The 15335-nt window shown below is 38.9% G+C and overlaps 1 protein-coding gene across 1 annotated transcript; it reads left to right on the top strand.

Annotated features, from left to right (window-relative positions):
* The first annotated feature begins 1209 nt into the window (after window positions 1–1209).
* LOC134667979 (uncharacterized) lies at window positions 1210–9724 on the top strand. Its single transcript, XM_063525414.1, has 2 exons — window positions 1210–1250; window positions 3978–9724. Exon 2 carries the CDS (start codon window positions 4050–4052, stop codon window positions 9648–9650), a length of 5601 nt encoding a protein of 1866 aa, XP_063381484.1. The 5' UTR covers window positions 1210–1250; window positions 3978–4049; the 3' UTR covers window positions 9651–9724.
* The last annotated feature ends 5611 nt before the right edge of the window (window positions 9725–15335 follow it).

Here is a 15335-nt window from a genome sequence, read left to right as displayed (position 1 = left end):
AAAAAAATTACACCTACCTTCACATATCTGATAAAAACACAAAAAAACCCATGAAAACTCTGTATATTAAGCCTGAAAATTTTAGTTTATAGTAGAGAATTAAATAAAGTACATTTAACCTGATCCGGATTATAATGCAATATTTTTAAATCGTAATTGCACATACATCGGCAGGATGCCTAAGGGAGCTTGATCCAAGATACCTGACCTCATTGGTTAAGGCACACCACCCACATTTCATTACTGGCCCTTAGGGATGGGACACAATATTCAATCATGGGAAAATCGATAACATTTGCATAAATAAAAAAATATTACCTACCTAATCGATAAATACATTTAGTAATAAATAGAATAATAGAAAATCGTTTTTTTTTACTGTCGATTAGTCGAAAAACTGAATTCTGACCAAGGTTGACCACGGTATTAGAAATGACACATTTTTTCGATAACTGCGGGATTTATAACCGATTAATTTGAAATTGACAAAAAAAATACTGATAATTTTTCTAAAAATATCGATATTTTTTTAATCATTCTTGAAAAAAACTGATTAAATAATGTGTGTTCATTCCCGAAGTCCCATCCCTACTGGCCGTATTATTTTATATATTTATTCGCGCCGTATCGCCGTTAATAAATCAAGTAGGATAACGTGTAATGGACACCGCACTGTCCCCGAAGACACATAAATTCGTTTTTGTATTTTTTTAGTGAATCATTTGTTGTGAAAACATGGTTTATAACCCCGCCGTGGACGCTAATGTCGTTTTAATTATGAGTTTGTTTACATGTAGGAAGTTATAATTACAGTGATTTCGATATAGGAATTTGTTGATGAAAATGACTGTTTTAAACTCAATTACGGGCGTTACCTGTATACGAGGCATTATTTTTGTTCAACACAAAAAAGGCAAACAGTTACATAACTCTAAAAACAAGCTTTTTTATTCTATTGCTGTTAGGTGGGTATTTTCAATATGATTTTTTATCGCGCGATATTCAACTTGTGTAGGTACTTAATCATTAAATTCGACGCTAATTTGGACTTTTAAATAAAAATAATTATATTATTCATGTCGCCAATATCGCGAACCGGCTAATATTTTCCAGCGCCATAGATAGATGGCGGTGGCAGTCACGTTCGAGTTTAACATCGCTTCTAGGTTGTCATGATTTTTAAGAGCAACACAGGAGGGTAGACGCGCGGACGACGGGAAGAAAGGTGGTTGTGTGCGAACTCATTAATGGTGAGTGCTAGAATATTTGCTTTTATATCAATTCTTGAACTTCCTTATTATATTATTAGGATGATGATGTCTCACGTAGATGGACTAACGCATATCAGCATTCCGTGAAACCAGTGAGTCGAGGGAGTTGATTGATGGCTACGAACTCAGGGTACACCTAATGTGAGGAATGGGGTCGCTGTAAGGGGAGGTTTGGAGGCGACTATTAAGCTCAAGAGACCAGGTGGCAAATCAAATCATGTGAGACTCATGTGTAGGTAATGAGTAGGTAGAGGATATCAGCAATCGTCATCTCACCATTTGTCCAGGCCATGTGTATGTTTATTTATCACTCCAGTAGTATCAGCTCATTCTATAGATTAACTGGTATAGAAATATGGTGAGCTTGACGACATGGTGGAGCATGCTGGGATTTTTTTTTGCAATACATTTTACATATTAATACAATAAACAATCACACAACAGAATGACAATGTCTTTTAAAATCGTTTCTATGTAGTAGATGAACGGCCAATTTTTTTTCCGCTATTAAATTTATTAATTGTTACCATAAGATTAGCTTAAACAGAAAAGGTCGTTCCCTTGCTTCTTATGTATTTATTTGAAAAGACAATTAGTTTATTTATTCAGCTAACTAAAAAGATAATTTTATCTATTCGAAAATGTAACCCTTTCCTGGCGATAAGGGGTTATGTAGGGAATATTAGACAATTACATTTTGATTGAGTATGTACTTCAAATAATCATCTGTTCCCTTTTTTTGTGTCAATCATTGCATAATTTTATTGTAATCTGTGGATAATGTCGTTGGTTATGCATTAAGTAATTTTTAATTCTACTACTAAATGTAACATTGTATTGTATAGCTGTTTGTTATCCCTAAAATAAATATAATAAAAAATAAAATAAAATATTCTTGTTCTTCAATATACAAGCGAGTGCAATGTCTCTAAGTATACCTATACAAAAATAATCAGCTTATGACACTTGTTTTGAAAAATGCACATTGCCGTCAGAGTGGCGCCGCGGTTATGCGGATCGCCACACTCGTCGATCAGCTCAAGGAGGATACTTACAGTCTGTACAATAGTTTTAAACAACAAATGGCAAATTATCAAGATATATTTATTTGATAGGTAGGTACGATTACGACGAGGAACAAAGAATCTCAATGAAACACAATTTAGTAGGTACCTACATACTCGTGTAGGTATATTGTAGTTGCATATTGACATTAATTTACTCGTGGTATTTCCACTATTTTTTTCTAATTACAGTACCTACACACAATTTAATGTATGTAGGTGTTTTAATGACTTGTTACTTAGGGATTCATTTATTTACTTTGAATTAAAAGCGTTACAAAAACCTACCTACCATAAAAAATTATCAACGAAGAACGTCTCATTATATCTATCATGATACATAAGTATCTATCTATCAGCATTCGCAATTAGTTACCAACTCAGACATAAGAAGTTAAAGTGAACTGGAGGTAGATTTAATCATAATAATCTATATTTATAATGTTGCGTTAACACAAAAATAAAAAGTATTTCATTTTGGTATCTACCTATGTTTGATTGATTACATAGATGATTATTATTTAGTCTTTGTCACCTGACCAATCTTTAGTATGCCTAATATTATTGTAATGACTAATTGGGTAAATTATTGAATTACGCACAGAAGAAACTTAGCAAAAGAACTGATCGATTTATGGTCCATCTTTTCGAACAGCGACCTTATCACCTGAACTAGACGGTTCACATTACAATGGCATCTCTTGTGGTTGATCAACATTATAATATGTGTAGGTACATCATCTGTTTTTAAAATAGTAGGTTACTAATGACAACTATGATCCTATTTTGTAAGATTTTATGTAAGAAAAATGAATCCGCATAAAAAACTCGGTTTTTAGAATTTCAATTGAATTTAGGTCTTAATATTACACTAATAAGATTCATAATCTCACGCTCATTGTTTAGTGTTTTATTTATCATACGGACCGTTATTACCATGGCTTGCAGATTAACTCATCACTATATGAACCAGTTTAGATCTGACCTCCGATCCGGTGTAGCCTCTATGAACTCGAGGATCAAGTTATATTTGAGGCAGTTCCAATAAAATTATTGTTTGTGAATTAGACCATAGGCACGATGTGTCACACTATGTTGATTCTTATTATATTGTGCGTGAGTAACTTTTTGCTTGCGGGATAACATGTTAAATAAATAGTAGCCATGTTTAATTAAACTAGAGTAGTATGGCGAACTGGAAATAATAAACGTTTTATACATACCTACCTATAACTAATGTATCATGTTTAAAGTGTTGGGTATATAAAAAAAAAATACTAGAATTGAACAACAGATCTTTCCTTACGCTGGCAAATAAATAAATAAATAGATACATAATCATAATTCCTCAATTAAAATAAAACTAAAGTGGCGTTAATTTTTACCTTTCTACCTACCGACCAACTTTCAGTTGTAATCTTATCAGTTGTATCAGTTGTTATCTGCCTATATGATCGATAGAATATTCTATTAGTATAAAACAAAATTAGTTTTGTGGTATTTAATATAAATCAGGCCATTATAAGTTTATATTAAACTAATTGCGTTTACTTTGAAATTCAATTTTAACCTTCCGTTCACAACTCACATAATTAAAGATGTTACATTGAATTTCTCGTCACATCGTTGTTTATTGTTACAGTCGCAACAAATTATAACGGTTTGGTTCGTAGACGTCTCATTCAGTTGTAGCCTGTAGTGTGTCTGAGTCAAAATGGAGGAAGCACTTGATATCAGATTAAAATTGCTTATCGAAAATGTCGAATCATTAATGAAAAATGGGCAAAATTTATTAAACAAAGCAAAGGATACACCGGAAGATTCCATCGATATCAAATCAGCAAAAATTATCTCTGTTAAACTCCGATCAGCTATAGACCGTTTTGTCACAGAAATGCACCATTATTTCAAAATGGTTCAAAGTCCATCCGCAGACAATTTGTCGTCATACACGACCATCCAAATTCAAGCGGAGGAGGTAGTAGTAGAGCTGGATCTGACCTTAAAGGACCATGACAATCATCGAGAGAATCACCCAGAACCGCAACGCCATTCCAATGTCACTAGCAAACTACCGAAAATGGAGCTCGCTAGGTTCAACGGTAACATACTCAACTGGCATGCATTTTGGGATCAATTCGAATCCAATATAGACAACCGAGATATCAAGGACGTGGATAAGTTGTTGTATCTACAATCAGTGCTTGACGGCGAGGCTAAGCGAGCTCTTGAAGGTTTGGATATCACCAATAAAAACTATCAAATTGCAGTGACTACACTCAAGGAACGTTTTGGAAAAACATCTTCAGTAGTGGATGCGCATTACACGGCATTGTATAACATCAAGGCTGCTGATAACTCGGTTGTAGACATCCGGAGAGCATTTAATGAGATAGAGCGACACCTAAGAGTCTTAAAATCATTAGGCGAAGATGTGAATCATAACTACTTACGCGTCATTATAATGCAAAAATTTCCCGAGGATCTCATCTACGAACTACGATTGAAGGCAGAATCAGACTCATATTCCATTGATGAAATCCGAAAACAAATTGAGTGCATCATATCTGCTAAAGAAGCCTCGAATAGGATAAAAGAGAATATAAATCTGTCACAACAACCAGGCACATCAAGTCAAGACCGTGATAAATACAGTTTAGGAGCCTTACACATTAATAGTGAACAGAAAACTTTTACAAAGAACAATTTTTCGGCAAGACAAGGAAGAGCACCAAATCAGAGATATTACGGAAGGAGTCAAGATAGGAGACAACAAAGTGAAAGAAACGCCAACACTAATCCACGAAAAAGATATACAGAAAGTGATAAAAAAGAGGTAGAGACTAAGAAAATTAAACCGAGTTGTATTTTCTGTGAAAAGGGACATTTCAACGATGAGTGTACAGAGTTTAAAACCATACGCGAAAGAACACGAAAATTAGAAGGCAGATGTTACAACTGTTTAAGTGAGGGGCACCGGGCCTCACAATGTCGCTCGCTTAGGAATTGCTTCCACTGTGGACGGTATGGTATCCATAATCGAGCATTATGTCCATCCAAAGATCCAGTAAAAACAGAAACTCTACATATCAATAAGGCAAATAACACCAAAAATGGTACTACCATTTTACAAACTGCCATCGCTACAATCAGTCATGGTGACAAGCGACAAGACGGAAAGGTTTTTCGGATTCTCCTCGACCCAGGTAGTCAACTCACTTACGTCACGAATACCGTCGTAGATTCATTAAGCCTCACTAAATTGGATACTAACACTATATCAGTGTTCACGTTTATGGCTGACCGTCCGAATGAAATAGAGAGCTCCTTAGTGCGTTTGGATTTTAACACGAGGACCAACAATAAAACAAGTATTTATGCAAATGTGGTTACGCGCATTACGAATGGCGTGCCCCCTATACCTGTCGAAATTGAAGGATTTAATCTCAAGGACATCACCCCCAAGACAGTTATATTGGCAGATGATTTATCAATGGGTGATCAAGTTGATATTCTTATAGGCAACGATTACTATGACTCTCTCATTACCGGTAATAGAATCAAGGTGCTAGATAACCTCTATTTAGTTGAATCAATCTTCGGTTGGGCCTGGTCAGGTCGGTATAAGAACAATAGAAACCGTTACGATCAACTCTCAGTGCTTACGTACTTCCAGTCTAGTATTGAGCTGAATGGCCTCTGTAGGCCCGACCTACCGCTACAAAAAGATGATTTACGGAAATTATGGGATCTGGAGTCAATAGGAATCATGGACTCGCCCACGACATCACGTGATGATGAAGCTATCGCTCAATTTAACACAACCACTAAATATTACGATAACAGGTATCATGTTAAATGGCCTTGGATTATAACTCCGCCGGATTTATCTACAAACTTTGGACTAGCGCACGGTAGACTTACCAGCCTTCTAAAAAGAATCGACACCAGCACAATCCAAGCCTGTGACAAAATCCTTTCAGAACAATTAGAGCAAGGCATTATTGAGATCATTCCTGACACTTCTCAAACTGAGGCAAAGCACCCAATTCATTACCTTCCACATCACTGCATCGCTAAAGGGGATAAGTTGCGTCTGGTATATGATGCATCAGCAAAAACCAATGGTTATAAGAGCCTTAATGAGTGTTTGTACCGCGGTCCGTTGTTACTCAAGGATTTAACTGGACTTCTTATCCGTTTTCGAGAGCACCGTATTGCGATAGTCGCAGATGTCGAAAAGGCATTTCTGCAGGTTGGTCTTCAGGAAGAGGATCGAGACGTAACACGATTCCTGTGGCTTAGAGACATTACTCAAGCACCATCTCCGCAGAATTTACTGCACCTTAGATTTCGAAGAGTGCCCTTTGGAGTCATATGCAGCCCCTTTTTACTGAATGCGGTAATTCGGTATCATCTATTGAAGAATAATAAGGCAGTCTGCCGCCAGATTGCTGAAGATTTGTACGTAGACAATCTAGTGACCGGATCTGACTCAGTCGAAGATGCTATATCTCTATACTCTACAGCCAGAACGACATTCAATGATCTTTCAATGAATTTACGCGAATGGAATTCTAACTCAGTCAAAGTCATGGCCACCATTCCCTTGGAATATAAAAGCAAAGAATTAGATTCCATGAAAGTACTCGGACTAGAATGGGATATAAAGAACGACTCATTGAGCTTGCGATTCGAATTGACAAAGCAAATAGAGGCATCCACTGTCACGAAAAGGGATATGCTACGTCTTATAGCATCAATATTTGATCCTTGTGGTTACGCTGTTCCCCTAGTATTGCCCGCAAAATTATTCCTTCAGACTCTCTGGCAACAGAAAATTGATTGGGATACAAAGTTCACAGAGCCACGTCTCTCGCAATGCAAATCTGCAATCAAAAATCTAAACCTTATAAAGAACATCAAGATTCCGAGATACGCCAAACTGAACAGGAGTCCCGACGAAACAACGTCTAATGAGCTTCATGTCTTTGCAGACGCATCGAAACAGGTATATGCAGCTGTTGTGTACTTGCGCAGTAGCTATGGCTCAGAAGTTACGACTCAAATAATTATAGGAAAAAGCAGATTAGCAAGTAAATCACAACAAGATGACTTACAAATACCTAAACTCGAACTATTAGGAGCATATATTGGCGCAAAACTGATTCAAAGCGTGATAAAGCACACTAAATTAAACATAGCACGGATTGTTTTATGGACAGATAGCCAGATAGTGATCAATTGGTGTTCGACTGAAAAACTTCTACCTCTATTTGTAGCTAGAAGAGTAGAAGAGATACGACGAATAGCTAATCTAGAAGTAAAGTACGTCCCTACGCAACTCAATCCTGCGGATGTTGCTACAAGGCCAAATGCGTCTAGTGATGATATGAAGGTCTGGTTGAATGGACCTGGATTTTTACAACAGGATCCGAAAGAATGGCCTCTACAACCCGTGAACCCCACAGAATATAATGCCTTAACTTCAATCAACTTGGGTGGCCAGGGCCCTACGGAAACCTTGACAAGACAAGATGAGAATAAAGCTGGTTTTTCAAATCCACCAAAAGTAGATGATGAACATCAAGTCAGATCAAATGAACCAATTGATGTAGAAATGGTCGACGTAGAAAGTAACAAAGACTTACATGTTACACCAAAGTCGCACGAAGACGAGAGTGAACTTACAGGAAATTTGATACAGATCCAAGCGGAATTTTATAAAGACGAATCCAAAGGAGTAATAACTGATTTAAGTCGATCGTTAGGCGTTTACAAGGACTCAGATGGATTACTTCGGTGCAAAGGTAGATTATGTAACACCGATTGGCCTTACGGTCAAAAACACCCGATACTTCTTCCACGGAATCATGAGGTTACGTCTAAGATAATAGAGACGATTCACCAACGAAATTACCATGTAGGAGTGCCACACACATTATCTCTTGTCAGAAAGAAGTACTGGATACCCAAAGGTAGATCTAAGGTCCAGCAAGTACTTCATCAATGTCTTCCGTGCCGCAAACATTCAGGCGGGCCTTTTAAACTGCCCCCTATGGCACCTCTCCCAAAAGAGCGGGTTACATATAGTAATCCGTACACGTACACGGGGCTCGACTATTTTGGCCCGTTCACAGTTCGCAATGATGGGTTGACAGAAAAAAGATGGGTGTGTTTATACACCTGCTTAGCTGTTAGAGCTATCCACTTGGAAGTGGTTCATGATTTGACTTCTGAGGAATGTTTGCTGGCTTTACGTCGTTTTGTAGCTGCCAGAGGATTGCCAAAACTTATTGTCTCAGACAACGCCACAACATTTAAATTGACAGCCGATGTATTGACAAGCGATTACTGCATCGCAAATAATATTAAATGGAAGTTCATCCCTGAGCTATCTCCGTGGTTCGGCGGTTTTTACGAGCGGCTCATAGGCTTAGTTAAACATTGCCTAAAAAGGACCATTGATAAACATCTTATGAACTCCACTCAGTTGACGACAGTAATTAAAGAAGTGGAGGCAGTGGTCAACACCCGGCCGCTTACAACTATAGGTGATGAAATTGATCATATTTTGACTCCTGCCGACTTTCTGTGCATTGGTGGAATCGTTCTTCCAGATCAATCAGATAAGGAATTCCTTGGCTCAGCTACTGTGACTAAAGCCGACTTAATAGAGAGTTGGAAAAGAGGGCAACAGATACTCAAAGAGTTCATTGAAATGTTCTCTAACAGATACCTTACCAGCTTAAGAGAACGAAGGATCTTACATAAACAGCCTCGAGTTACTGTAGATGTTACTCCACAAGTAGGACAATTAGTTCAGGTGAAAGGGAGTGGTAGTAACCGGCTTCTTTGGAAAGTCGGTAGGATATCGTCTTTAGTTAAAGGCAACGATGGGGAGATCAGAGTTGCAAAAGTAGAAATCAATCCTAACGAAACACTGACAAGGTCCATATCTCATTTATACCCTTTGGAAATCTCAGACTATGATATTGATTCGCATAATAATCCTAAAGATCATGACACTCAGTCCACTCAGGTTGCTCCTAACGAACCAAACCGCGGCGGTGAATCTACTCAGCTCAGCTCAGACCAGTCCGAGGAAGACTCTACGCACTCAGGCGCTCTCAATCAGCTCAGCTCAAAGACAAACAATTACTCAGACCAGTCTCAGCAACAGGATGCCTCGGCACCCAATTTTACAACGCCACCAGATACAGTACAAAGTCTCAGGCCATCCAGACTCTCAGCACAACGGGCAAGAGAGAAGGTGCGGAAGTGGACAGCTCAACTACTTTGCTATTCACTATAATATTGTTATCATTCATGTATTTTGATTTACATACATATTTGCCGATTCTGATTAAACTGATCACATTTCAATCACACTGTAGTTTTCTTCGTGGGGCGGGAGTGTCGCCAATATCGCGAACCGGCTAATATTTTCCAGCGCCATAGATAGATGGCGGTGGCAGTCACGTTCGAGTTTAACATCGCTTCTAGGTTGTCATGATTTTTAAGAGCAACACAGGAGGGTAGACGCGCGGACGACGGGAAGAAAGGTGGTTGTGTGCGAACTCATTAATGGTGAGTGCTAGAATATTTGCTTTTATATCAATTCTTGAACTTCCTTATTATATTATTAGGATGATGATGTCTCACGTAGATGGACTAACGCATATCAGCATTCCGTGAAACCAGTGAGTCGAGGGAGTTGATTGATGGCTACGAACTCAGGGTACACCTAATGTGAGGAATGGGGTCGCTGTAAGGGGAGGTTTGGAGGCGACTATTAAGCTCAAGAGACCAGGTGGCAAATCAAATCATGTGAGACTCATGTGTAGGTAATGAGTAGGTAGAGGATATCAGCAATCGTCATCTCACCATTTGTCCAGGCCATGTGTATGTTTATTTATCACTCCAGTAGTATCAGCTCATTCTATAGATTAACTGGTATAGAAATATGGTGAGCTTGACGACAATTCATTCGCAAACTTCAGTCACGTCACATAATCGAAAATAGTAGGTAAACCATGGCCTCTGAGTGGTTATAATAGATTTGACATAAACTTTAACCAGTGTTGATTTGTACGGATACGATTGTTGTAGTTGTCTACGTACCTATTAAAACATAATCGATCTCTTTCAATTGCACGGTGATAAAAAGTGACATTTATTTTATCACGGGGATAAAGCCTTCCATAGTAAGGCCCCCCCCACATCTGGCGTCTTTCGAGCGTCGGCGTCTGTCGGCGTCGGTCCAGCGCTATGGAAAATGACGTCGCTGCGCAGTTGCGTCGACGCTGCGTCGACGTTGCGTCGACGTCGGCCATATAATTGTAGACGCCGACGCTCGAAAGACGCCAGATGTGGGGGGGCCCTAAGCCTCTACCTAAATCGGCTATCGAAGCCTGAATCTTTCGAGTAGTCACCAAAATAGAAATTTTCACTAGGAACACACTGAGTGCCAATAACTGATGGTTTACCGACTAGATGGAGCATTTATTATTATACATAATAATATTATTAGTCTGTTGTTATGGAAACGTATACGATTTGATAGTTTGTAGACTAATAATATTAGTCTAATACCGTTCGAGATATGGGCCCTTATACATAGAAAAGGCCAATCGAATGTATGGATATAGTTACGAGACTTTCCGTAGCATTTGTCATCCTGCTATTTTTTTCGTTTCGTTTGGCGTTTAATACAATTGTCATATACCCCTTGGTATACCGTTTATGTGAGGCGGTATATAAGAAGTTACATATTATGGTCAGCTACATACTGGTTCAGGCTTGACTGCATGAAGTTGGTTTAATTTATATACAAACAGCAATACTTAACTGTGCATCGGTGGACCTTATTACAAAAGGCATAAGGTGCACCGATGGACAGTTAACAGTGTGGTCGGTGGTTTAGTGTATAAAAGTATAATATACCTATTTACTCGTTTTATTCTAAAATTCAGCTTCTTTTTTTTGACCTTCTTTTAAAAATCACCGCGTTAATTATTTGCCAAGTTGGTATATTAAACAATATTACCTAAGTTTAAACTGTTTAAATTATTCAATTTACCAATAATTTCTGTTGTATACTCGTAGTCAGGTTGTCTGTAAAAGATCTCTCTGTACTGTAGTTTTATTTAATTGGTGTATTAAATAAATAATAATATTTCTATTTGCATCTTTTTGCTATTAAAATACAACTTTCTCACCAGTTTTTGGAAGAAAAAGAGAGCCTTTACGTGCTGGAGCTGCTAAAAATGTGGCTCTTTGTTGATTGTTGTGTCAAATAAATTCTTTTCATTTCATTTCTTTTACGGCTGTATTAGCGACGAGCGTGTCTGTTTAATGAGCGCGAGTTAGATATTCTTCATAATGAAGAGTCTATTTGAGGTAATCTATGCTATCGACAGAACGTCGACACAAAGCGGTGTTGTGTATTGTTTCAATTGATATCTACGTTTCGCTTCATTGGCTGACATTTTCGGTTCATGTACTATTTAGCACATTTCAAATATTTACTGTTTTGCTTTGTAATCGGTACCTATAATTCCAATTTAGCATATATATTTAGCAATATATTGAGATTTATTTTTGACGCGGTAAATACGCTTTGCCAAATCAAAAACCATAATTTTTAGGGTTAGTTAGGTGGGTAGGGTGGGTACGGAACCCAAAGGGTAAAAACGGGACCTTATTACTACTCAACTGTCCGTCTGCCCGTCTGTCAGTCCGTCTGTCTGGCAGGGCACCCCTCTATCAAAGGTTACGTCCTTTAAATACCTCGGTTCTATTCTGGCAAGCGATGGAACCATAGAACCCGACGTCTCGAACCGCATCAGTACCGGATGGATAAAGTGGAGAGAACTTACAGGCATATTATGCGACCCCAAGATGCCTATTCCGGTAAAGGGAAAAGTCTACAAGACTGCGGTCAGACCAGCCTTGCTATATGGTGCTGAATGTTGGCCCCTTAAAAAGAAGCACGAAGATCAACTGCACGTAGCAGAAATGAAAATGCTGCGATGGTCAGGAGGCGTTACTCTGCTCGACAAAGTAAGAAACGAGTACATACGCGGTACCTTCCGAGTAAGACCAATTCAGGAGAAAATATGTGAGTCGAGATTGAGGTGGTACGGCCATGTAATGAGACGCCCAAAAGAGCACATGACGAGAACAGTGCTTGACATTGAAACCGGACCGAGAGGACGAGGCAGGCCCCGAGACACGTGGACATCTAAAATAAACCAAGATCTAAAGTCAGCCCAATTAGATCCACAGACGACCCAGGATAGAATGGCCTGGCGAAGATTGATTAGGAGAGCCGACCCCAACTGAAATGGGACAAGGCGAGGACAAAGAAGAGTACTATTTAGCACATTTCAAATATTTACTGTTTTGCTTTGTAATCGGTACCTATAATTCCAATTTAGCATATATATTTAGCATATATATTTAGCAATATATTGAGATTTATTTTTGACGCGGTAAATACGCTTTGCCAAATCAAAAACCATAATTTTTAGGGTTAGTTAGGTGGGTAGGGTGGGTACGGAACCCAAAGGGTAAAAACGGGACCTTATTACTACTCAACTGTCCGTCTGCCCGTCTGTCAGTCCGTCTGTCTGTCGCCAGGCTGTATCTCATGAACCGTGACAGCTAGACAGTTGAAATTTTCACAAATGATGTATTTCTGTTGCCGCTATAACAACAAATACTAAAAAGTACGGAACACTCCAAGCTGCACAAACCGGTAATACGTCAGTTTCTAAAATCACCAAACACGTAACGGATTGTATTGCAATGGGAATAAATAAATCATAAGAAATCACGGGTTCCCGCAAATGTTTCACAGTAACGTATCGCAAACAATCAAAGGTCAGGGAAACCTCTTTGCTCACACATTTCGTTTATTCCCTGGATAAGTGGGACCCTGTAGATGCAATCAATAAAGCTGAGTATGTTGCTCACTTTTATTGAGTGTAGGGTTTTGGACTAAGTGTTTGGGGTCAGATGAAACATGGTGTTTTCTTGTCGGTTTAAACACCCAACTTACCTATATTTATTTGGGAGGGATTATTGAAATTTCACTCATCGTCATTGTTTTTAACCTAGCGATCTTATAATTTGTTTTTGTGTAAAGTTTATCTTCTTCTTCTTCTTCCTGGCGTTATCCCGGCATTTTGCCACGGCTCATGGGAGCCTGGGGTCCGCTTGACAACTAATCCCATGATTTGACGTAGGCACTAGTTTTTACGAAAGCGACTGCCATCTGACCTTCCAACCCAGAGGGGAAACTAGGCCTTATTGGGATTAGTCCGGTTTCCTCACGATGTTTTCCTTCACCGAAAAGCGACTGGCAAATATCAAATGATAATTCGTACATAAGTTCCGAAAAACTCATTGGTACGAGCCGGGGTTTGAACCCACGACCTCCGGATTGAAAGTCGCACGCTCTTACCGCTAGGCCACCAGCGCTTCGTGTGTGTGTAAAGTTTATCTTCGATCCCGAAATAATACTACAAACGAAACTGGGGGCGACCACTTAGTATTAAAGAAAAGTACCGATAGTTTAAGTTATCGATATAGGAACTCTCTGCCTGTCAATAAATTCTGCCCCATAGAATCTGCAGTCACTCCTATTAGAGATTATAGGAGAAAGGCGACGACGAATAGTTGGCAATGTTGTTCAAGTTTACCTTTAATGCAAATCGAGGCTTAAACGATAAAAAGACACCTGCCTATAAATATGTACACATTTCCATTGCTCGTTCGATTCTCGGCCCGGCCGACGGTAGTCATGAGTAATGTCAGTAATCCGCTTGCGGCGCGCCTAAAGCTAAGGGCGCTCGCAACCTATAACTTTTATGTTTGTTATGGACGGACCAGAGGGCCTACCGCAAACCACGTTCGAAGTCTTGCCTTCCTGTCACACTTGTAAATTCGTACGCAAGTGTGACAGGGAGGCAACACTTCGAACGTGGTTCGCGGTAGCCCTCTGTAAATACGCCAGAATAAAAACGTTTTGGATATGTTATTTGTTTGTAATCAAATCATGTTTGTCATAAAATGGAAGGAGACTGTAAATGATAATAAATGTAAGAGCTTTAAGGATGACTGACGCTAGACCGTGCCGGGGCCGGGCCGGCGCCTCCAGGGCTTTGTTTTCTATGGAAAGCACCACGTGATCACCGATCAGCCGTCATAGAAAATTACATGTTGGACGCCTCGGCCCTGGCACGGCCCGGTCTAGAGTGAGTCATCCTTTTTTTCGTGGTATACTAATGTTTAAGGTTATAGAACGGGACAGTTAGCAATTACGAGTAGCATGACGATTTATGGCTACGCGATTATAAAGTGGGGCCTATCCATGGTTCATATCTCGTTAAAAGCAAATATTGTTATTATTTCAAACGGTTTGTGGACGTTTAATAAATACCCCTAATTAAGAAAAGTCTCTCGACGAAAATATAAACAACATTTCAACAGAAATAACTCACAAAGCACACAAAAATCTTTCAGAGCAGCTGAACATAAAATTATTCCCGAAAAAACGGATTCCTCTCCGAAAATCATCGGCACACACCAACGATTTGTTAGAAAGGGATTGATTAATACGCCATCTTACTTTATTCCAATCCAGTTAATTTTACAAGGAACACGGCCGATAAATAAGAGACTGTGAGGGACATTTGTCATTTTGAAAGATTGCTATCTGATTCAGTAGTTCCGGAGTCGACGCGTTTGTAGAATATACGAGAAGCAGATGAATTTTAGGTCTCAATTTCTCCCTTATTATAAGCTAATGAAACTGCTTTACGTCTGAATTTCTCCCTTATCTAGAAATGGAAAGATTAAAGTGAAGTTTTGAGAGCGTATTTTAATATAATATGAGTAAATAAAACTTTTCATTAATTGAATTTAAGGTGCATTGGGGTTCGAGGACAGATGTAATTTTGATAATCACTTATATCTACTAACCCAGAAGCAT

Source organism: Cydia fagiglandana, chromosome 10, assembly GCF_963556715.1.
Source record: "Cydia fagiglandana chromosome 10, ilCydFagi1.1, whole genome shotgun sequence".
Taxonomy (NCBI): domain Eukaryota; kingdom Metazoa; phylum Arthropoda; class Insecta; order Lepidoptera; family Tortricidae; genus Cydia; species Cydia fagiglandana.
The sequence above is the reverse complement of the archived record's forward strand: the minus strand, read 5'-3'. Positions and strand labels throughout refer to the sequence as shown.